Consider the following 23,320-nt stretch of genomic DNA (forward strand, 5'->3'; position numbering starts at 1 on the left):
ACACGTGAGAGAGACAGATAAACACTTGGGATAATAACTGATGGTTTGATGACTGAAACCAAGAGGCTATAGGAATAACATTTATGCGCTGTCGGATGGTCCACCATGAAGAAGAATTACAAGACACACAAATGTATAAACAATAGCACTCACACCACACACAAATACAACCTTCAGCACTTCCGATTGATATCCCATCCCCTGCAATACAAACATACACACAGGCTACTGGCTAGACAGACCCACAAGAAGCAGAGAGGTCAGAAGTCAGAGGTCAGAGGTCTAGACAGACCCACAAGAAGCAGAGAGGTCCCACTGAATGGAATAACTCAGTGCACCCCCAGATTAGCAGATGTCTAGTCTTTACAGAAACATAACAGAGGAGAATCTCCTCTCTCTTTGCAGTAGAGGTTGTGGTTGTTTTCGCCATTGAAGATGGTTTTGCCGTGTCCGCTTCCTGCCCAACCCCCCTCCTTGCTCACACAGATATTTCGTAGGTGGTGCCTCCTACCCCAGTGACCTTCTTGACATTACTGTGGCGACCAGGGCTGAGTGGGGTGCAGTGGGCACTGGGGTGACAGTCCATTTGCCCATTAACTTTAATGGTCTCTCTGAATGGGAAAGAAAAGACAAAATGAATTAATACAAAGAGCCAGAAGTGTAGATAATATTGCATGCACGGGATCTATTTTGTCAAACTATAGATAGTATTAGTGGGTTGGTTAGTGTCACATGCATATTCAGGTGTAAGTTAAGAACAGAAGAGCTACAGTCTGGGGACTCATGAAATGAGACAAACATGCCAAAAGCCTGTGATTTGTTAATGAAGTCTGGAGGTGTGCATTGGATGAGTGTGTTGAAAAAGCATGCAAGGGAAAATAATAGTGTAGTCAAGCAACTTTATTTTTCTGACAGCAGATTTAGAAAACAGTACAAATGTTTTAATATTTTTCTATGAAGGCAAACGTTTAAATTCAATTATAATACACAAAGTAGTTCACAAATCATACCAGACAGAACTTAACAATGAATGGTTATGATGGTCTGACAAATACTGTACACATACTGTAAGTAGGTTACAGTATACTGTGGACACGGCTATGCCACATGTGGACTAAACCAAAGTAGACTAGTTGCCCACAAATCCCCGGCTCCACTCCACCGGGAACAGAGTTTCGAGCTGGAATTGCATGCCCCCCCAAGTCGCTCTTCTTCCCAATACTTATCATGCAGTCCGACAGAGGGGTATAAGGTTGGGCGATATGCCAATTTTTTTCAACCGCCAATCGTCTGACCAATATTCGCCGATTGACGATGTATTCGTGTCATAAAAGTAGAGTGAGAACAGCTCACTGCAGGTCGCAGAAAAGCCAGATCTACAAGCTCTCAAGGCGCCGCGTCCTGCCTGTTTTCGCAGCTCCGTTCGCTGGGCGTTGAGAGCTTGTAGATCAGTCTGTTTCTGCAGACTGCAGCGCAGCCAGGGTAACTTGCTCCCTTCCCTCCCCGGTCCGGTCGTCGGAGGCTCGGAGCGGAGCACTGAGCAGCGGAGCCGACAAGCTGCTGCAGCCGGGCTGATCCACACAGGCTCTCAAGGCGTCGCGTCCTGCCTGTTTTTGCAGTGCCGTTCGCTACGCGTTGAGAGCTTGTGGATCTGTCTATTTTTGCAGCGCTGGTGTCGGGGTCCGTTCACGTTGTCAATAAAAATAACTTAGATTACAGGCGGAGATGAAGTTCAGTGGGTTGCACCAGTATTGGCTACACGCTAAGCTAAGCGCTAAGCTAATGAATGATCCCCGTGCCTATACACTAACACTAGTAGACAGTTTTTTTATTTTCCCCCCCGCCACTCACGGGTGGCGCATTGGGATTGTGATGAGACACGAGACAGCAGTGTGCATTCTGTTGTGACTGTATATTATTAAACTGCATGGGTCTGGACTCCGGAGCTTAAACAACATGTAGGCTACAGCCTCCCTCAGCTCCCAGCCAGGCTGCCGTAAGTGCCGTGCGGCGGTGCCCGAGGCTGGCTGCTGACAGTGCTGAGTGCGGGGAGTCGGGACTGTGGGAGCATACCATTATAACGGGAGGAGGTGATTTCCACCCGGCCGCTGTTACTACTTTGCTGGGCCAAATTGATCCACATGTTGCTCACACTTTACAGGTTATCTAGGCTAAATCGTCCCGAGAAATCGCCTAATAAAAATATTCGGCGATTGGATTCGTATATTCGCGATTGACGATGTATTCGTATCGTCACCCAACCCTAGAGGGGTATGTCACAATTCATACCTGGGACCCCCCGGGCGGGGCGCGTCTGTCCTGTCGAGGATGTAGGAGAGTTTCTGGTGGGTGTAGGACGGGGATCGGGGTATGGCGGGGGAGTGGTGAGGCTGGTGGCCTGGGGAGCGGTAGGAGGGCTCATGGCCCTGAATGGCCCTGCCCTGGCTGCTGTTCGAGCTACTGTGCTCTGTGTGCAGTGAGCTCGAGGAAGTCCTGGGGGCTCGGCCCAGAGCCGAGCCCGCATGGCGCAGCACAGGGGTTCGTTGGCCATACCCTACCAGCCCAGCCCCCATCAGATTGTCCCTCGATCCTCCATAAGCTGGAGGTGTGGGGCCCCTGGAGAAGGGGGGGCCTCCAACGCGGGGCCCGTCGGCATAACAGACACCAGGGGGTAGGCCGTAGCTCCCAGGGCTATCAAACACTACACCCGAGTCCTGGCCGGTGTAGCCATGTGAACGGCCATGCAACATCTGCATCTTCTCCCTCTCCTCCATCTCCTTCCTCTCCTGGATGGAAGCCATGATGGTCTGGGAGAGGTTGTCGTAGCGCACCGGGGAAGGGTCCCTGTCCCTATGGTGGGGCGACTGCCTGCCCATCGCCCTGGCTGACAATACCGGGCTATAGGTCGGAGGCACCTGCTGCTGCCTCTGCAGCTCGGGCCCCCGTCTGTGGCACATTTTGGTGGGAAGATAGGGCGAGTGGAAGCCCATGGAGGGCATGCTGGGGTGGGCCATGCACTCGGCGGCGGTGGCTGGAGAGATGGTGGGGTTCAGTAGACTGTCATAGGACAGGCTGCCGTTACGGTTGGAAAGTGTGTTGGGGGCAAACACACTCTTGTAGGGGGTGGACGTGACCGTCTCAGGCTGTAAGGCTGACAGGTGGCCCTTCTCCAGCCGGCAGTGGCTCTGCTTCAGGCTGAGCGAGCGGGAGTTGATCGGGTAAGAGTCGAGCTGGAAAGGCGAGGACTGGAAGGTGCGGTGGAGCGGAACGTTGCTGTAGTCGGGAAGGTCCAGATTCGGTTCCGAGCGATAATCGTGACCGCGGACGCCCTCTTCCAAAATGGCCGATGTCTTCCGCTCGTCCGGCATCACGATCTGAGAGGAAAACAACACAACAGGACATTGTACACACATGTTTCGTTCAAATGGCTGTGTGTTGTACAGAACAATGCACATTAGAGCAAGTAGAGAAAGAAGACTGCATGTTTCCACTAGTTTTGATTCAAGCTTGATAACACTGCAATTTCTTTTATCATTCAAATTTTGGCTGGTTGGTTAATCCATCATTCTGTGATGTGACAAGCTGACATAGCTGAGTATATTACATATTATTACACTGATTTACAGACATTTAAGACGGAAAACTATGCAGTCCTGACTGGGGTGGGAGGGGGATGGATATGATGCTCTTCTACTGTGCATACCTTCTCTCCAGTTACGTGGTAATGGACTTTGGGCATGGTACCGAACGACGGTCTGAACTTGTACATGGCCGGGGTGGACGGGTGGGTTTTACCTGATAGAGAACTCTCTAGAACACACAAAGAAAAGAGGGACAAAGGAAGGAAGGGACAGAGGAAGCGAAAGAGAGAGGCAAATTAATGCTCAGTCACAGGATGAAATTAGTAACAATTCCAGGTCTAGATAATATCAATGGTTGTATTTGAAATGCTGTTTTCAGGTATTGGTACAGGTATTCTAGGTTTTTTGTTTTTGTTCTTGCTAAAGGACCAGTAAGTGGGAAGAATCATAGGACTGTGTAGTCACCATCATCATTTTTCGACCGTGGTCGAGATCATGGATTCCACAATGCTACGCCAGACTTCCCGGTCCTTCATTGCCACCCCCAGTTCCTGCCTACTGAAGCATGTGTCCCTTCGATGACATCTTTCTACCTCTGGTCCGCCCTGAGGCAGGACTCCAGAGAAGACGGTGCAGTACAAAGCCACTATAGGTCCCATGTTAGACCCAGAAATGTTGGTTAGTATAAACTTTTATGATTCAAATCTCATCTATAGGCTTAGCAGATGAGATTAAGCTCGGTTGCTAAAAGCTGCATGTTGAGCAATTTGAGTAATTAGCATAATACGTGGCCATACCATTAACATCCTGTATAAAACAAAAAATAAATCTTTAAGTATCATGTGATGTGTTAAACTAGAGTGTTTTCATGATTCTGAATCCATTCCAAGCATTAGTTTTGCACAAAAAACACTTGGCCGTCATGACAAATGTGATGAGGTCAGCACAATTGGGCAAGTGAAATTTCCAGTAGACTATTTAATTCTAAGGCAAGCAGCAGATTAGACTCATCCTGAGACAGAGAACAAAACACACTGCTCAAACATTTTTTACCCAAGGCCAGCTCACAAAAATGGCTGTACACAGCCCAGATGATGTATGACACCATGATGAATCGTTGCAATGTTAGGTACTTGATGTGCACAGTGTTTTAATAAGGCAATAAACTAATCCTGAATCGTGTGTGTGGCTAATATGGAGAGAGTATCACGAAATGCAAACAGTGTTTGTTGAGCAGTGAAGTATCCCAGCTAGCATTTCAACAACTGCAGTACTGTACACTGCCACCAGAGAGCAGTAGTATTTCATAGAAGAAAAGACTGCGTTCCCTCCCTGACATAATGCACCATGACAGTATAGAACTATAGACTATGGATGGACCGGTCTATCATAGGTTCTATACTTCTATAGGACATGCTATCCACAATCCACATTTCACACTACCGAATGCAACAGTCGATTGCAGCCGTTATCAACCAGTGGGTCTTTTCTTCTTAAAGATATTTTTTGCAGTTTTTTTGCCTTTATTGATAGGGTACAGTAATTAGACAGGAAAGGGGGAGAGAGATGGGGAGTGACACAAAGGCCGTGAGTGACAAAGGCCGTCGGGCTCGGGAGTCGAACCAGTTGACCCAAAACTGTCTCGCAAAATATTCACACATTTCATGGAGAAATAATTATAACAAGTATTTGGGTCCTAAGAAAACACAACTGAGAACTAGTGGTCAAACTCAACACACTAGCAACCAAGTGACACCCTGGGATATCCAATAGCCCAGTCATTCATTCTGCATTTAACACCCATTCCTAGTTCATATACCTCTCCTGTCACTCTCCTCTCCGCCAAAGGTCCACATCAAAGTGCAATAGTCATTAATTCATGACAATTGGAATTAATTTCCTCTGTTGCTGATTCGATGTACAGAGCCCACATTGTTGAGGTCTATGGCCATCGTTGATGGCCATAGACCTCCCCATAGAAATCGCCCCTGACAGGAGGATGGAAATCCAACAGATTTAACGCTCCATCACGCATACTGGCACACACAGTGATGGAGAAGAGAATTTGGAGACAGACAGACGGTTTGGTGCAGACCTGTTACGTGAAAGAGGTAGGGGATGGAGTGTTGTGCTCATGTGTGTGTGCGCGTGCGTGCGTGCATATGGTCATGTGTCCACTGTGTTTGAGAGAGACAAAGATGGAAATAGGATGAGGAGGGATGAAAGACAGATGGAGAAATGAGAGGGACCTTGTATGTGACGTGTGTGTGTGTGTAAACATGTGTGTAATGTATGGGTGTGGGTTAGAGAGAGAGAAAGAGAATAGGGAGTTGGTATGTAGACTGTTTATCTGTTTGTACGGTGTGTCTGTGTGTCTGTGCATGTGTACAGGGGGGGGGGGGGTGACAGTGACAGTGAATGAGTGGGGGATGGAGGACTGTGAAAGGCTGCACGCACGGTGGCAGAGGGCTAGTTAGATGGAGGACTGTGAAGGCTGCACGCACGGTGGCAGAGGGCTAGTTAGCTTATTCCCATTTCTGCTCCTTACCTTCACTGGATGTCAGCTGGCTTTTCAGCTGGTTATACCTGTCAGCCTTGGGAGGCAGCGGTGGCTGGGTGTCTTTATCGTCCAGGCCTTCCAAACTGCTCTTTGACTGCAAGAGGAAGAGACATGGGAAGAGGTTGCAGTGGGGAGGTTACAAATTAGGCATTGTGTTAGTCCATGCAGGGCACGGAGGTCATACTCCCCACACCAGCCTCAGCTGTAATCACCTGTCAGTCATATATGCCACACACACACACACACACACACACACACACACACACACACACACACACACACACACACACACACACACACACACACACACACCTACCTTACCGTACCCCCAGAGAGTCTACCTCTCAGGGGCTACTGCGACTGCTGCCCTAGTTTTCTCTAAGATATCAGGAGGTCAGAAGAGACAGGTTGCAACTCTGCCATCATTTGGGCATCATTAGGCTATAGGCATCATTTTAAAATCTTATCAAACCTTCAAACGTTGTGACACATTGTTGTGCGCTTGTAGACTGGTTATTTTTGCTGTGCAACACCGTCATGCAAAGAAAAGAAAATAGGGCTCAAGTGGAAGAGCAAATGATAAGATTGGACGAGGCAGAGAATAGATGAAACGGGGACTGTTCTTCAAGCTAAAACACATTTTGCTGGAGGGGACGCCAAATCCCAGAGACAGCGTGGATTTTGAAAAGTCAATCACTGGCAAATACTGTATGTTGGGAGTGTCTCGTGAAAAAAACATCAAAAGAGCACTAAAAAGCATATTGAACACTGATCTTCCCTCCCAATTTTCCAATATTTATTAATTAATGTATTGCTTTATTCCATATGGCTACACAGTAATTAGAGAAACAGCAAAGGTGGGATAGAGGGGTGGGGGTATGCAGTAAATTGCCTTTGGTTGGATTCAAACCAGTATTAGCTGCAGTAAAGACATATGGTATGTGGCTCTTGGTATGTGGCACTACTGGGGTGGGCATTTTCCCCATAGATGTTGAGAAAAGTGGATATATTCTCTGCTTTTAAAAATAGTGTACAGGAGTGGATAGATATAGTAAATTACATCCATGTAATGATAACTGGGCTTTTTTTGCAATAAACCTCATTGGTCTTTATTTTAATTCCTCAAAATCTTCCTGTTATATTTTATTGACTCTCAAAAGATCAAAAGATTAAAAAATAGCAACTAGCTCACAGTGCAGATTGTGAGCTTGTAGATCAGCTATTTTTCAATTAGCCCAAGTTAAAATAGGTTAAAGTGATGCTATTATTAACCGATTCCGTCAATGGCCCCAATTCCCTCACTGACCCTTGGGGTCCCCACAGGCCCACACCCCACTTTGGGAAACAGTGTTCTTACAGTAAAAAACCTCCACATGTGAGCTACTCACCTTAGAGCGAACGATGGTGCCATGGATCCCATTGTCACTGACTTTGATGGTGATCTGTCTGTCAGAGAGGTCAGGTCTGATAAAAGGAGGCTGGATTTTCACTAAGGGTTTCTTCCTGGGGTCCAGTGTGTACCTGCACAGGAGGAGTTCATTTCCTTCAATGTCCATTTCTTTACGTTTGTTTTTACTTGGGAATCCAACTTTATACTTTGTGTTTCAAGACCCTATATACACACCAGGGTTCTTAAATGTTTTTCAGCCCAAGAACCCCCTAACTGAGGGAGAGATGAAGCAGGGGCTTCCACTATACATATTGTATAAAATGGTGTTGCAGATGAAGCATTTTCACACAAAAATGTGGACAACCCCCCCTGTAGTAGCGTCACTGTTATATATGCACCCACTTCAGACATGCAACTTCAACTCGACAATTATGGTCTCGAATTATGGTCAATTGGAGTTGGATTCCGCAAAAACCTGACATATTACAAATAAGAAGAAATAGAAAAATGACATCGTCCTCTCCAAAGAGATGTCTTACCTTGGAGCCAGCGGACTACATAAGACATACTCCACATTGCCACAGCAACCCCTGGTGAAGGGATTCACTCCTCCACGGAACTTGCCTGTCACCTGAGAAATAAAGACACTCCTTTAGCATTGTAGGGGAAAGATACGCAAGGACATCGCATACACACACAGAACATAGTGTATGGTTGAAGGTGGTGTGTGTGTGTATATGTGTGTGTGTGTGTGTGTGTGTGTGTGTGTGTGTGCGTGCGTGCGTGCGTGCGTGCATAGAGACAACCGCATTTGTGTGCATCCATGCGTGTTGCTTAATATAACCAGTGCACTTCGTCTGAAGCAGTACAGGATTTAACAGCTGTCCTCCAAGCTTCCAAACGTCTCACCTGTTCGTTTGTGGTGCGACCTCTGGTCACCAGCACCATATGAAAGCCTGTCAGGCCCATGACTGGGATAATGAACAGCCCTGCTATACACATCACAACCAGACTGGACACACGCAGGGTTAAGGAAAACTAGAACAACATGTATTGTACGTCTTTGGTTTACTCCCCATCACAGAGTCAACCTGGTTCATTTACCAAAAACACTTCTCAATCAAGCATGAAGTAGGTCGGGACTAGGTCGGGGGTGGCTTATTGTCGGTATCCGCCGGTAACACACAGAAGTCTATCCCCGTTACAATGCGCTAGACCCCGGGGAGATGGATTGCTGAGGTGGAGCGCCACACCTACCATCAGCTCCCAGTACTTCCCGCGAGACTTGCTGCACCAAGCCGTGCTGCTCATTCGCTGAGTCGGCGGTGCCCGGGATCGAACCCATGAAGTTGTGGTCCAAAGGCGAGAGCTCCTACCGCCTGAGCTACCCGGACATTATCCCATTCTGACCTGAGATCAGATTCATACGAGGTTTCCACTGGACACACAATGGTCTGATGAACCCATTCTGACCTGAGATCAGATTCTAGAAATGTCAGTCGCTCTTCGATTTTTCAAAAATGGCAGACCTACAAGCTCGTATCGCGCCCCTCGGTGGCGCGATACGAGCTTGTAGATCTGCAATTTTTCAATAGCTAAAGCATAACATGATGCTGACACCAAAATGGGTGCCCGGTCAGAATGGGTTATACATGAACATGTATGTCTGACTAGGCAAAGAAATAAAACATGCCCAAGGGGCAGTTCATATCCATGTTGTACAGAGCTGAAGCACTCTGCTATTCAGACGTTGGTAATCTTCTACATGGTTTCTCATTAGCGTATATGTTTGGCAGAGACAGGGCTCTGGAATGCGCTCATTTGGCCCAATTTAGATTTTTTTTCTAACGGTGTCAGTAAAATATTTAATTGCTCCCCCTTTCCTGCTATTTTGCCTCCATAAATGATTGACATGCATTGTTGTGCACATGTTAAAGTGTACTTGAGGACATAACCTTGACTGCCACTGCCCTCCTGGTGTTAAGTGATTTTGAGTGTTAGCAACAGCTGTAGACGCGGCCAATATCATACAGTCGGACTCAGCAGGCACCTTTACTGGGTGATAGGTCACGTTAAAGCTTAAAATTGTATCGAGTTTGATTAATATTAATATGACGCTGACACAACCACCTCTAGCAAAGTGTCTAGTTCGACTTGTTTACTTCAACCCAATCTGGGTACCCATTGCATGGCAAAACAAAGGAAAAACAGAGCCATCTTTTCCTTAGTCACAGTCTGTCTCAACCTAAATGAATCAAGAAACACAATTTAAACAGGAGGAATCACAAGCATTAGCTAGATCTGCAGGTGGTGGAAGTATTGGTAATTCTGACCGCACATTTTGAATAAAATTCCATTTATTTTAGTCATATTTTATGTGTTTTAGTGTTTTATTTTATTTTATGTGTTTTAGTGTTTAGTTTAGTTTAGTTTAGCATTTAGTCAAGTCGACTTAATATCAATTCAATTCAATTCAATTCAATTCAATGGGCTTTATTGGCATGAGAAAACATACGTTTACATTGCCAAAGCAGAAAGAACAATACAACAATACAGCAATACAATCAAAACAAAAATGATATCATAACATTTTACTCCACTAAATCTACAGTTGATTTTGTCGACTAAAATGTATTTTGTCCATGCCTTGATGGCATCGTAATGCCTGATTTTACACTTGGTTGCATGCTTAAAATAGCCTCCACTAGTCCCTCCCTAACATTTTGGTCTAGATTTTATTTGTTGACAAAATTCTCAGTATATAATAGTCATAGTTTTAGTCATCGTGGCTTAGTTTTTATTTAGTTGTCGTCAGTGAAAAAAGGTAGTCGACGAACATTTTTCGTCAACGAAATCAACAGTGTCTGGAAGGATACGTGACGGTGGTGTGCAAGGCGGCCAGCCGCTCCCGGTGGTGGAGGACGAAGAGGAGGCCAAAGGAGAACACACCCACCATGTGGATGCTCAGGGACAGCAGGAAGAGGAAGAAGTAGCGGTAGTTCCTCCTGCCGATGCAGTTGTTCACCCAGGGACAGTGGTGGTCGAAGTCCTGCACGGGGACAGATGGACAGATCAAGGTCATTATACTCAACCCATTAAGACCTGAGGACCAGGTTCTACAAAATGTCTTCGAAAATCACAACAGTTTTCTATGTCAGTGGTTCTCAAGCTATTTCACGTCAATGACCCCAAACATTATATTGTAAATGGCCGTCAACGGTCGACCCCCATCTGAAAATATATTGTTTCAGGGACCCCCAGAAGCAAAGATTTGAGTTAAAAACGTTCGCTGTAAAATAATATATATTCAAAGATTTGCACTCGTTTTCACGACTTTCCCCAAAATAACAGATCTAGACGCTTGTAGCGCGCCGTTCAGTGCTATATTGTAGATCTGCTATTTTTCAACAGATGGTTAAAGTGGTTAAAAGCTATAAGGTCCTCAAGGTCAAAATGGGTTAACTTAAACTAACAAAAATGGAGGGAGGAAAGCAGACAAGGAGGTTAATAGGGTGGGACGGAGGGCAAAGAGGTGGTAGGGACGATGCAGAATGGAAGAGGAGGGAGGGAAGGAGACTCGGAGAGCAAGCTGGACGGGGAGACAGAAGAAGACAGGGACGGGCATTTGGAAGAAGACAGGGAAGACAGCGGTAGAAAAGGACAGAAGGAGAGGGAGACAGTGCATAATGAGGTCCAGCGATGGGGTGTAGAATTATAATGGCTGAAATATTAGTCTTTTCTATTTTTCGTTGAGACATGTATACTTTCTGCCGTTACATCTATGTATACATATTGGCAAACAAAATGTTGACTCCAAAAGCACTTGGATATGATGGAATATGACTAAAGCTCACATTTCACATCACACACCATAATTCACTAGCCCCCCTAAGAAAATAATTTATTTTATTTCAATAAATCGATTAATATCGTCGGGATCAATATCGATATATATCGATATATCGTTACATGCCTACTTTTTACCGTATCTACTACCTACCATAAGCAGACGTTATTGCACCTCTACGTAACTTACTATAGATTGGAGTACCGCTACACTACCTGATGGTTAGTTCAAAGCCATACTAGTGTATGACCCCTTTCATATACTGAGATGTTGTGTACTGTACATGAAAGCTCTTAGGCAGCTTCAAGGACAGCAGCCCAGCTGGAAAGAACAGCTTCAAACCAAATAGGGGAAACTAATATCGAGTCTCAGGGGTGTGCAGTCATGTGTCACAGAGCACATACTGTATGCACTTGTTTCCATTCCAGCCAAACAGTACACCCATTAATTAGTTTCCACCGCTGTGGTTTAAGATGTGTTAATTAATGAAATCACCTGGTGCAGTGTTAATTAGATACCATCAGTGGTCATGGTAACAATAACAAGGATCACGTGTGATGTGATGATCAATAATAATGTCTTAAAGACTGTATCTGTAAGTGAAATCCACATGGCGTCTGGCAGGGCCATTGGGTGTATGGCCGTCTCCAGAGGACCAATTAGTCACTACTCCTTAGCGCAGTGTTAAAACACTATCCCTTTGCGAGTGTTTACAGTTGAAACACCAATCCTGTAAGGTAATACACTGGTTATTGAAATGGTAAACACCATTATCTGCTTTCCAAAATCTGATTATTTGGGGTAAGCCAAACCTAACAAAGTCAATTGTTTTATAATGCTTTATAATGTTTTATGGGGGGCACGGTGGCACAGTTGGTAGTGCTGTCGCCTCACAGCTAGAAGGTCCTGGGTTCGATTCCCGCTCGGGACGCTGTGGGTGCTGGCGGCGTGTTTCCTCCTCTGCGTCATCAGTGCCCATACCCGAAGGCGGGGTTGGCGAAAGGGCCTTTCTGTGTGGAGTTTGCATGTTCTCCCCGTGTCCCCTAGGGTAGGTACCCTCACAAAAAACATGCAATAATCCTGGTTATTAAACTGCCTCCCCCTGGCCAGCCGGGGCGCCTGATGGAGGGGAAGGAACTGGTTGGAATAACGTGTTCCTTCCACGCGCTACGTCCAACCAGGGAAACTCCCCCCTGTCAGGTGTAAAGGAGCAACTTGGACACTCAGGCATGAAGGAAGCATGAGTTCAAGTCCGTTGCTCTCCCCTTGTCCCCCATATATGGGGACTAGGTTGGTGGGGGGTGTGTAGAGCCCAGGATCACATTAGATGATTGACACAGGGGTGAAAAATGGGTTACAAAATCGTGGGATAAAAATATATATTAAAAAAAAAAAAAAATTGCCTGCCGGCGGATTTCGGTCTGGAGAGGCTCAATTGTACGCCCATTTCCTACACCAGAGAAATGGGGCGGCCAATCGGGACACGGTATGCAATATGGGCGGGCTTTGGTACAGTGACTTTCAATGCTTGAGACCTTTGACTGACAGTAGCTCTGACCAATTGCGTCAAAGAGAAAATGTTTCAACCCGCTCCCCTGGAAATGAAATCCAAGCTGAGCCTCCCCAGACTAATATCCCGCGGTCCGTGCGATATTAGTCTGGTTTATTAACCAGGCTACGCTCAGTGTGCTATTTCCGAACGCACCCTCCGTGTTAATGTGAGTTTTAGTTTGAAATAGTGCGTAATAATGTGTAATTATTTGTGTGCCTCAGTATAAAATGCAGCTGTGAATTATTACTATGTGTATTTAGTAGTAATTTAGAGTGGCTTTACACCGGGACCCCATTTTGTATCTTTAACATAAGATTGTGCTTTACGTCAAGACGTCCAAAAAGATTTCTCTATCAAAGACATTATTATATCGTTCTCAACCTGTTGGCCAGGGCCTAACTAACCCTAACCGATTATTTTATTATTTTTAAAATAATACAGTACGTACATACATACATACATAATTACGTACATACATACGTACGTATACATACATACATACATACATACATACATACATACATACATACATACATACATGCATACATGCATACATGCATACATACATGGTATTTTTCTTTTGTGTGCTCTGATCCACAAAAGCTTGTAATCCACTGACCATATCCGAGCCTCCTGTTGACCACACTGGTTGTGTTCATATTGTTCCTTATATTAGGCGGTGTAATCTATTAAAGGGATTATGACATTTAAAAAAAGGTTTTGGAATTGTTCTTATTTTTTTTAGGTTTTCTAATCTCAATTGCACCCAAAAAACATGAACTTTTAACATTCAGTAGATTTTCTGTGATCTGGGGTTTTCTGGCTCAAACAGGTGCTCTGATTTGCCGGCAGTAAGTGATGTAAGACCCTGCAAATCCCATATATGTCAATGGGATTTGCCAGCAGATGTAACTGTTTTCACTGTGTTGCCTGTTTTCATTGTAGCTCAAAAGGCTTCCAAACCCCAAAGAAAACTTCAGACCACAGAAAATCCACTGAATGTTCAAAGTTCAGGTTTTTTGGGTGTAATTGAGGTCATAAAACCTAAAATAAAAAATAAAAATAAAAATAAATTAAAATGAATGTCATAAAACCTTTAAGAACAGATTCTGAGCTCCGCTACCGAATCTATCAGAGCGTGTATATACAGTACATTGTTGTTGAAAACACAGGCGCACCACAGGATGTGGAGGGCTGAGGGCGGGCCAAACGGGCAACATCCTATTATACACATTCTATTGAGGCGCGCCAAAGAGATTCTATATAAAGAGACAGTCCTTAAATATTTGGAATCACCACTAGATGGCGCAGCGGTAGCGCTGCCGCCATCACTCCAAGATGGCGGAACCCTTTGTCTATGCAACACCTCAAACATGCACATAAACATGCATGGTCGTGCACGTACGTTCATACATGCATGCACACACAAACACCCTGACATTCTGAATGAATATGTTACTAATTTCTGCTTTGATCCATTCATAAATATGAATAAATTAGTAAATCAATATTTGAGAGTAGAATAGGATGAAAATACGTTTTTGTTTGTACAGCATGACTTTTTTAATGTTTTTTAAAGCAACCGGAAGTTGCGTCATCGCTCCAATATGGCGGAGGCACTGGGCGCTGTTTGTTACTATAGGACTTAATGGGAGTGTCCTCTCTTTATATAGAATCTCTTTTTGGGCCCGCCCCCAAATGCAATGGAAACACACAGCACAGGGTGCTGTTTTTGCTTTTTTTCCACCGACGGGTTCCCAGATTGGGCACGGTGTGAATGTCCTATTCTCACCTCCACACAGTTGTCACAGACACTGCAGTGTGAGCATCGAGGTGGCCTGTAGAAGTGACAGGTGGCGCACCACTTCATCCGGACCTGGATGCCTTTGATATCCACGTTCTTGTAAAGTGGTGCCCGGAAGTCATCATCCTTGTCTTCGTCCTCGTCCGCTGTGGAGGGGACACACAGAAAGACAACGTTGTGGTGTGGACGCCTACAGATAAGACTAGACCAAGACTAGACCCCAATATGAGCAAACAAAGTGAGTGAGGCACATGCACTTTCACTCCATCTCTTACTCAAACACACACACACAGAGTTGTGATTTATAACTATATGAGAGAGGAACAACAGGGAACCGCATTAAATTAAGCTAGCCCCTACTGTTAGCTGTTTATGCAAAGAGCAACACTCAGTTAAATGGAAATTGTATACATAATCTAGTCTAATTTTAACTAAGGGGCTGACAGGGGTTTACTATTAAGCAAGGTGAATATCTTAATCCAAAAACGTGTGATACAAACTATTATTGACATGGTGAAAGTGAACCCATTGAGTCACAAGAAACTCTCCCACCACAGCATAGGCCCCTGGAACCAAATGGACCCCTCAGGGTTATGAGGATATTTTGCTACGGCAAGATTCACCACACATATTCATTCTCGTTTAACTCTTAGCCTATGGTAGTGCCTCCTCCGTTACACATGGAGTTGCCAGTACCAGTCCCTTTTTTCACAGGGAGAAGTTTTTGGTACAGACGTCGTCTAAAAATGTCACTGTCATCAGAGAGGTCATCTGAAATAAGGTACACATACTCATTACACACACTGAGAATATTACCAGCAAGATAGAAGTCTGGGAAGGTCTTCTCTGGCTCTGATAAAGATATTTCTTAGTCTTTTTAGAATTATATATAATATCCACTCCACCTTGGAGACCATTCTGTGTTTTAAGATACCTCAGAGCTCAGACTTGTTCCTTTTTATTGCTGGGAAATATCCCTGAAGAGTTTCTAATACATGATAAATATTTAATCAAGATCCTCTTAGCAACAAGTAAGAAAGCGATCACACGACGCTGGTACCAACAGGACCCACCAACGAAAGAACATTGGATGGACATTACTGAGGAACTGTATGTTGTGGAAAAGTAACATTCATACTTAGACTACAAGTCTACAAGAGGATAAGTTCTAGAAAAAGTGGGATAAGTGGGACCTTTTCTCTCAGCCTAGCGATAATGCAAGAGGATTTCAATGAATGTATCTTGTAATATGAAAAAAATAAACACATGAGCATAGTGGAACTGATAAGAGCGCCCCTCACTTCACACAGGTGTGATTTTTATTCTCAAGTCCAATCCGGCTAATCACTTGTGGCGTCCTCAATTTTCTGTCTTCACTTTTTATCCTCAATACAATACATACATTGCTCAGCCAATCAAATCATCGCTATGGGGTGCTCAGCCAATCAAATCATCACTATGGGGCCAATCAAATCATCGCTACACACAAACACACAAAGCTGGGCATAGGAGGGGCTAGCACCCATAAAGAAAAATCTGAGAACCGCTGTCCTAGTGGGCTCCTAATGTGCCATACTAGTGTCATAATAAATCAGTGTCATACATACTCTGAAGAACATCTGGAGACTGACATTCAGTCATTTGGACAAAATAGTGTGTAAAAACAAAGAAATCTCCCTGTGAAAAGACGGACTGGTACTGGCAACTCCATGTGTATCGGAGGAGGCACTACCAGAGGCTAAAAGTTAAACGAGAATAAATATGAACTAAAAAGTGGAGAATCTTGCCATAGCAAAATATCCTCATGTATGACTGATGAGAATAATGACTTTCCCACGCCTTTCCATGTCGCTACCCTAGTTCTTTGTGGACGTTTGCACGCAGCACCACGACACAGTGAGGGCCGTGTTGTTCTGTTGAGACCCAAGGACAAAACCTTCTTTCAGCTGATCAAAGAGCTCATTCAAACTGAGAAAGGATCAGTGAAGGGGCACCATCTTGAAAAATGATTTCACGCTCCCACAGTAAGATACCTGGAGGGAAACAGAGGCAGCTAAAGCACAGGTGGAGACAGAGAGAGATACGGAAAGACAAGGAGAGAGACACACACACAGGGAGGCAGATGGCGAGAGGGAGAAAACACATTAAGAGAGAGAACGAGCTTGAGAGAAAGAGAGATTTAAGGCGGCGAATAGGACAAGAAAAACGGACAGAAATGGAACAAATGAGTGGAGAGAAAAAGCAGAACGAAAAATGAAGGAGAGGCAGAAATATAATAGAGATGAAGACAGTAGCGGAGAACAGAAAGAGAGACCACAGGAATACAGAGTTCCATAGTCTGAGAGATTACTCTGTCATTATGGCACCTAGGCTATGAATAGATTTCAAATATAAATAGATTTCAAAGGTACAGTACACTAGCTGAAATATGCCAAAATAAACATATGCACTCGTTTGACAGCTCCGGGTCTATAATCTTTTCTTCCCTAAATGAGAGATGGCAGTCCACTGAACCCTGCTACGGTATATTCTTTTATTGAGATTGGCAGAGGGAACGCTGAGCAGGATATTGCATATGATAGGCATAGGAGAGAAGGATCAGCTGTGATTCAATTTAAGCCCCACAAGACCCCTATTTAAGGGCAAATACACAGGCAAAACTAATTTAATACTAATAAATCCCTGTTTGTTATTATAACTGATCATAGTACGTAACTGAGATACTGGGCCAACAACATACTGGATAAGGGAGAGGGAGCATCTGTTACACAGTGCATTAAAGTAGATATCATTTATATGATTAAATCCTCATCATTTAATTTGTATTAGAATAATTATATAGCACTAGCTTGTCTGTGTTCCAAGCACCTATTGAGTACTGATATTATTATACCACTATAACCCCTTACTATAAACATATTGTTTTTTGAGGGCTAATGAAAGTTACAGGTATGGTGTGTGCGATCTAAGGTAGCATATGCCTGTATATACATGCTGATCACTGTGCACAAATTATATACATACATCTTTGTGTTTCAAAAATGTATTTTGAGAGCCTGCAAATGTTCTCCCCAGAATAGGGTTGCTGTGGGTCAAGTGGTGAATTACCATTTCTTGGTAATGTAGACATATTTCCTACAGTCCATGGCTCAATTTTAGTACCTGACTCACTGGCAAAGGAACACTATTTCAAAAGATATAATCCCCTTGTGTTACAGAGAATACAACATCTAGCATGAGATCACCTTCTTATCCTGTAACGCCAGCGTGACATCATAGCATGACGTTATTTATACTTACTGAACCCTGAACCCGGCATACAGATGGAACTACAGATAACAGCGATATAAGAACACATACCATAGTGTAGCGAAAGTAGCTATAAGATCACAGAGACGCTCCTCAGACCACTGGGGTACTGGAACACAGTCAATCACATCTCCACGACAACGTCCTACTACCGGTACTACCATTATCAATAGAATCTTATTCTTCTGCCATTATTCGGAATATTCTGACATTAAGGATTTAAGTGGCAATTCACAACCCAAACCAGTGCCTAAGTGCATTCTTAATTACACAGAGATGAAAATAGGGTGCGTTTTGCGTCCCAAAACGCATATTATTGATAATGGATGCATTAAACCACTTTATCCTGCACTGAAGACTATGGCACTCTCGGATAAGACTCTCGGATGAACATCCAAGGTGTAATTTAATTCAAATCTTTAAGGTAATTACGTGTGATGTACCAGACATTTTGTCCCATGACAAATATTTAGTTTCTTGCAGACTTTGCAGGGCCCTGTGCGAGAGACTATTTCAAATAGGTCATTGCTTCCGTCAAAACCGAATTCATAGTCTCCGATTGTACCAAAAACACTAGCTGAGGAACCCCAGCTAGTGCTTTTGGTTGTTTCTTAACCACTCGGTGGGAGGGGACTCAAAAAGAGCAGATCCAGCGTCGGGGCGCAGCCTCATAACTCTATGGGAGCAGCAGCGATAGCGCTGGCACACACGTTCATTCACTGGTCGCACGCAAAAGGTGTCGCTCATGATTGAGTAAGGCGCACACAAACCCCATGTATGGGGCCTTTCGATTTGGTGTAGCTCCAGGGCCCTCGGACTCGGAGGGGTCGATTCGGCACTTCCAGTCTGTAAGGATTTATAGTCTCTAAATCTGTGTCTTTCTCCCAAAACTCTGACATGAATCTCTTCCTATATCGTGTCTGAATCTGGATGTGCAGCATGTGTGCACTGGCAGATCACGAGTATACGACTGTATTGACGGAGACGATCTAGCGAGCCCCCAGGGGGCATATCTACTAGAAGGAGGGATTAGACTGCATTCATTCCCAAAGCCCCATACATCAGTGTGATGTGTCCCATTTGTGTGAGTGGTGCATGTGTGTACTGTACTTACTGTATACATGAGTGTGCGCACACACACACACACACACACACACACACACACACACACACACACACACACACACACACACAGCTAGTAGTATGCCGTGCCAACGCCGTGGGGAAAAAAAAACATATAGCGTCTGCTAATCATGTCATCCATTGACCCCGTGTGTGAGCGTATAGCCTATACGTGCACATATCGTGCAGGGAATAAATATGGTATACTGTTTGAAATAAACTAGACTACAGCACACACACGCACACGCACACACACACACACACACACACACACACACACACACACACACACACACACACACACAGATTAAGAAAGCACAGCTCAAAACTGATTAAAAAATAGCAAACAGATTGTTTTCCCAAATATTAAGTGATTTGTAATAACGTGCTAAACTCTTTTCTACATCAAATGCCCATCCCCCCCCTGCTGTTTTGCTGTACAGTTTGCTGTACAGTTTGCAATAAGTACTAATACCAAAGGCTTATATACTGTCAGAGTACAGTAACCAGTATTGCGAACTCATGCTCATGCTGTCCCTCCCTACTTTATGAATTCCCCGTTTCTCCATAAAAGCCACAGCGGGAAGGGCAGAAGGACTTCATTATCTCTCAATGGAGGGTAAATAGCCTAGGCCATATGCACTGTAAAGATAATTACTCCTTTATGAGGGCCGGAAGGCACTTCCTAAACACAGGCGCTTATCATTTACAACCATACATACAAACACTAACCTGGAAATGGGTTCAATGATTGTTATTTAACAATCACCCTTGTGGTCCTGGAGTGACCCTGACTACTATTTTTCCGGGCTAGAATGAAATGGGTCCTGATATAAAAGAAAATCAGTTGTCTGGATCTTCAATTCTTCATCACCAGAAATGGAGCTATGACTCTGGTAGAATGGATTACTAACGGGGCACGGTGGCGCAGTTGGAAGCGATGTCGCTTCACAGCTAGAAGGTCCTGGGTTCGATTCCCGCTGGGGGCGCTGTGGGCGTTGGGGGTGTGTTCTCTCCTCCGTGTCATCAGTGCCCATACCCTGGGCGGGGTTGGCAAAAGGGCCTTTCTGTGTGGAGTTTGCATGTACTCCCCGTGTCCCCTAGGGTAGGTACCCTCACAAAAAACATGCAGTAATCCTGGTCTCTATACTGCCTCCCCCTGGCCCCCTGGCTAGAGGTATAACATAAATTAGGGAAAAAAAGTAGATTACTAACTGGACTGATGTCTACTAGCCATTTTTTTTTATTGTACAAGCTTGCAAGCTATTTTATATGTTCACCTACCATGCCTCACAAAATCAAATGAATGAATGGTGGACCTTGAAAAGACACTGCAAGACTCTGTTGAGAGCCACTGCAAGAGAGATGTGGTATGGCAGAATGTACCACGTTTTAGAGGCACAAACAGCTCCGATCCTGAATACATGCCCACAAACAGTAACGCTTCCAACAGGGCTCCATGGAAGACCTGGGGGTAAATCCCAGCCTACATGTATGGAGGTATGGATTCGAACAAGCTGACGAGGGGAGATAATGGGATGTTGAGAAACGGCCTTGGCGTGTGGTGTTGTGAGCTCTGGTGTAGGAGTAGTGAACATACTATGTGCACAAGACACAGAAGACACCATTAATCATAGTCACATGTGTACATGCATTGCACAGTGCACACACGCACACGCGCACACGCACACACGCACACACACACACACACACACACACACACCAGGGTAGCGACTATTCTTGTGTGCGCACAGTCCCTCTAGATAGAAGTACACATTTATTTCCATAAAATAATTGTTGGTTGTGCTTGGTGTAAACTAAAGCATAGATTTGTTGAATGGAAGGTGCACATTTCATTTGTGTCTGTCAATCAATCATTCATTCATGAAATAGAATCCCTAATGAAATGTCACAATTTAGGTGATATAATTTCTATGACTGTTATAAACTGAAATAAACTTCCATATAATCCAGAGACATCAGTTTGTAATGGATTGGACTTCTCTTACCGTTGCACAGGACTGCTATTAAAAGAGAAACCTGTGGAAGATGTAGCTTACGTTCACGTCCCATCAATGAATGTTACCAACTGTTAAAGGTCAAACCTCCTGGTGTTGCTTACTGACGTCTATATTTCACCTCAGGTAAACCAAAAAGCAACTGTAGATTAACAGCAGTGGCTCTCTAATCTCTCGAGACAGAAGAGGGTGCCGTTTTTCCTTTATTTTTGGACAATGGGTTCTCAGATTGGTGGCACTCAAACCTTTCAATTTCAAAGACCCCCATTGTGGTATGCAATAGGCCACAGAATCCCGTAATTCTGAGTGTATAAAAGGAACTAAATGAATCCATATGGGGTGGAGTGTCTTCCTTTACTGGGAGTGTGCAAGCAGGTGCTCGTTGATCCAGCAGTTTCTGAGATTATTTGCACCCAGTCACACAGAAATACAGAAAGACGCTCGCACACACACGGACAGGGACCAAATGTCCCCCTCTCAACCTTCCAGCCTGATAAGAGCATATTTTCAGGTTGGCAAATGATACATTTGAACCATATGACAACGAGAATACTTAAGTTAAAACACATTGCCTGCCATGGACGTCCCTGGACGCCAACTGCGTGTTTTCAATGATTATGCTATTGGGAGCTCTTTGCCAATGTATGAATGATACTAGGTTGCTAGGAGACAACTGGAAATACAGCTGGACCTGCAATTCCTCTTTGTTCTGGCAAACTTCAGCATGGCTACCTTCATGGACCCTGGAGTATTGTGCGCGCGCGCACATGCACGCACAGTACTGACTCTGACTCAAGTGGACTCGGTGGGGGAAGTCCCCTGAGTCAATTGGTCCGAGACCGAGTCAAGTCCAAGTCATATGAAGGGCGAGACCGAGTCAATGAAAATGTGGACTCGAGACCGGACTCGGTACGAGTCAAGGACTCGAGTACTACAACACACACGCACACGCGCACACACGCACACACACACACACACACACACACACACACACACACACACACACACACACAATTTCCAACAGCCATTTCAACACAAACCTCGGGGGAATACTCCAGGGTCCATGAAGGTAGCCATGCTGAAGTTCGCCAGAACAAAGAGGAAGACGACGCCATTATAGAGAGGCACTGCAGCGGAGATGGCCTTGGTCAACCAGGGACACCTGGAGAGAGACACACAGAGAGAGAAAGATTAAATAATTTATACTACCCTAAAATGTTAACATTTTGCCCAGGTGAGACAATCTATTTAAGACTCTGTAGTGATTATTCTTTTGTGCTACAGTCCTGGAGGACACACTCTCTTGCCTATAGCCATAACCACATGTACACATCAGTACAGACAGACAGACAGACAGACAGACAGACAGACAGACGCACGCACGCACGCACGCACGCACGCACGCACGCACGCACAGACAGACAGACAGATAGCAGATCTACAAGCTCGTATCGCGCCACCGAGTGGCGCGCTACGAGCTTGTAGGTCTGCTATTTAAAAAAAATCACACACAGACAGACAGACAGACAGACAGACAGACGCACGCACGCACAGACAGACAGACAGATGGCAGATCTACAAGCTCATATGGCGCCACCGAGTGGCGCGCTACGAGCTTGTAGGTCTGCTATTTAAAAAAAATCACACACAGACAGACAGACAGACAGACAGACAGACAGACAGACAGACAGACAGACAGACAGACAGACAGACAGACAGACAGACAGACAGACAGACAGACACACGCACGCACGCACAGACAGATAGCAGATCTACAAGCTCGTAGCGCGCCACCGAGTGGCGCGCTACGAGCTTGTAGGTCTGCTATTTAAAAAAAATCACACACACACACACAGACAGACAGACAGACAGACAGACAGACAGACAGACAGACAGACAGACAGACAGACAGACAGACAGACAGACAGACAGACAGACAGACAGACAGACAGACGCACGCACAGACAGACAGATAGCAGATCTACAAGCTCATATCGCGCCACCGAGTGGCGCGCTACGAGCTTGTAGGTCTGCTATTTAAAATAAATCACACACAGACAGGCAGGCAGGCAGGCAGGCAGGCAGGCAGACAGACAGACTACGAGCTTGTAGGTCTGCTATTGAAAAATCATAAGAT

The 23,320-nt window shown here is 44.8% G+C and overlaps 1 protein-coding gene across 1 annotated transcript; it reads right to left on the reverse strand.

The window, feature by feature from the left end:
- Positions 1-326: 326 nt before the first annotated feature.
- Positions 327-22,500, reverse strand: LOC310872702 (palmitoyltransferase ZDHHC8B-like; the record flags this gene model as incomplete). Its single annotated transcript, XM_083784745.1, has 11 exons — positions 327-611; positions 2,290-3,374; positions 3,704-3,810; positions 6,130-6,235; positions 7,530-7,662; positions 8,071-8,162; positions 8,441-8,543; positions 10,408-10,580; positions 14,723-14,880; positions 22,224-22,345; positions 22,466-22,500. The coding sequence occupies 11 exons, from the start codon at positions 22,498-22,500 to the stop codon at positions 479-481; spliced, it is 2,247 nt and encodes a 748-aa protein (XP_083640871.1). The 3' UTR covers positions 327-478.
- Positions 22,501-23,320: the final 820 nt, after the last annotated feature.

Source organism: Protomyctophum parallelum, assembly GCF_964188405.1.
Source record: "Protomyctophum parallelum genome assembly, chromosome: 15".
In the NCBI taxonomy this organism is placed as follows: Eukaryota; Metazoa; Chordata; class Actinopteri; order Myctophiformes; family Myctophidae; genus Protomyctophum; species Protomyctophum parallelum.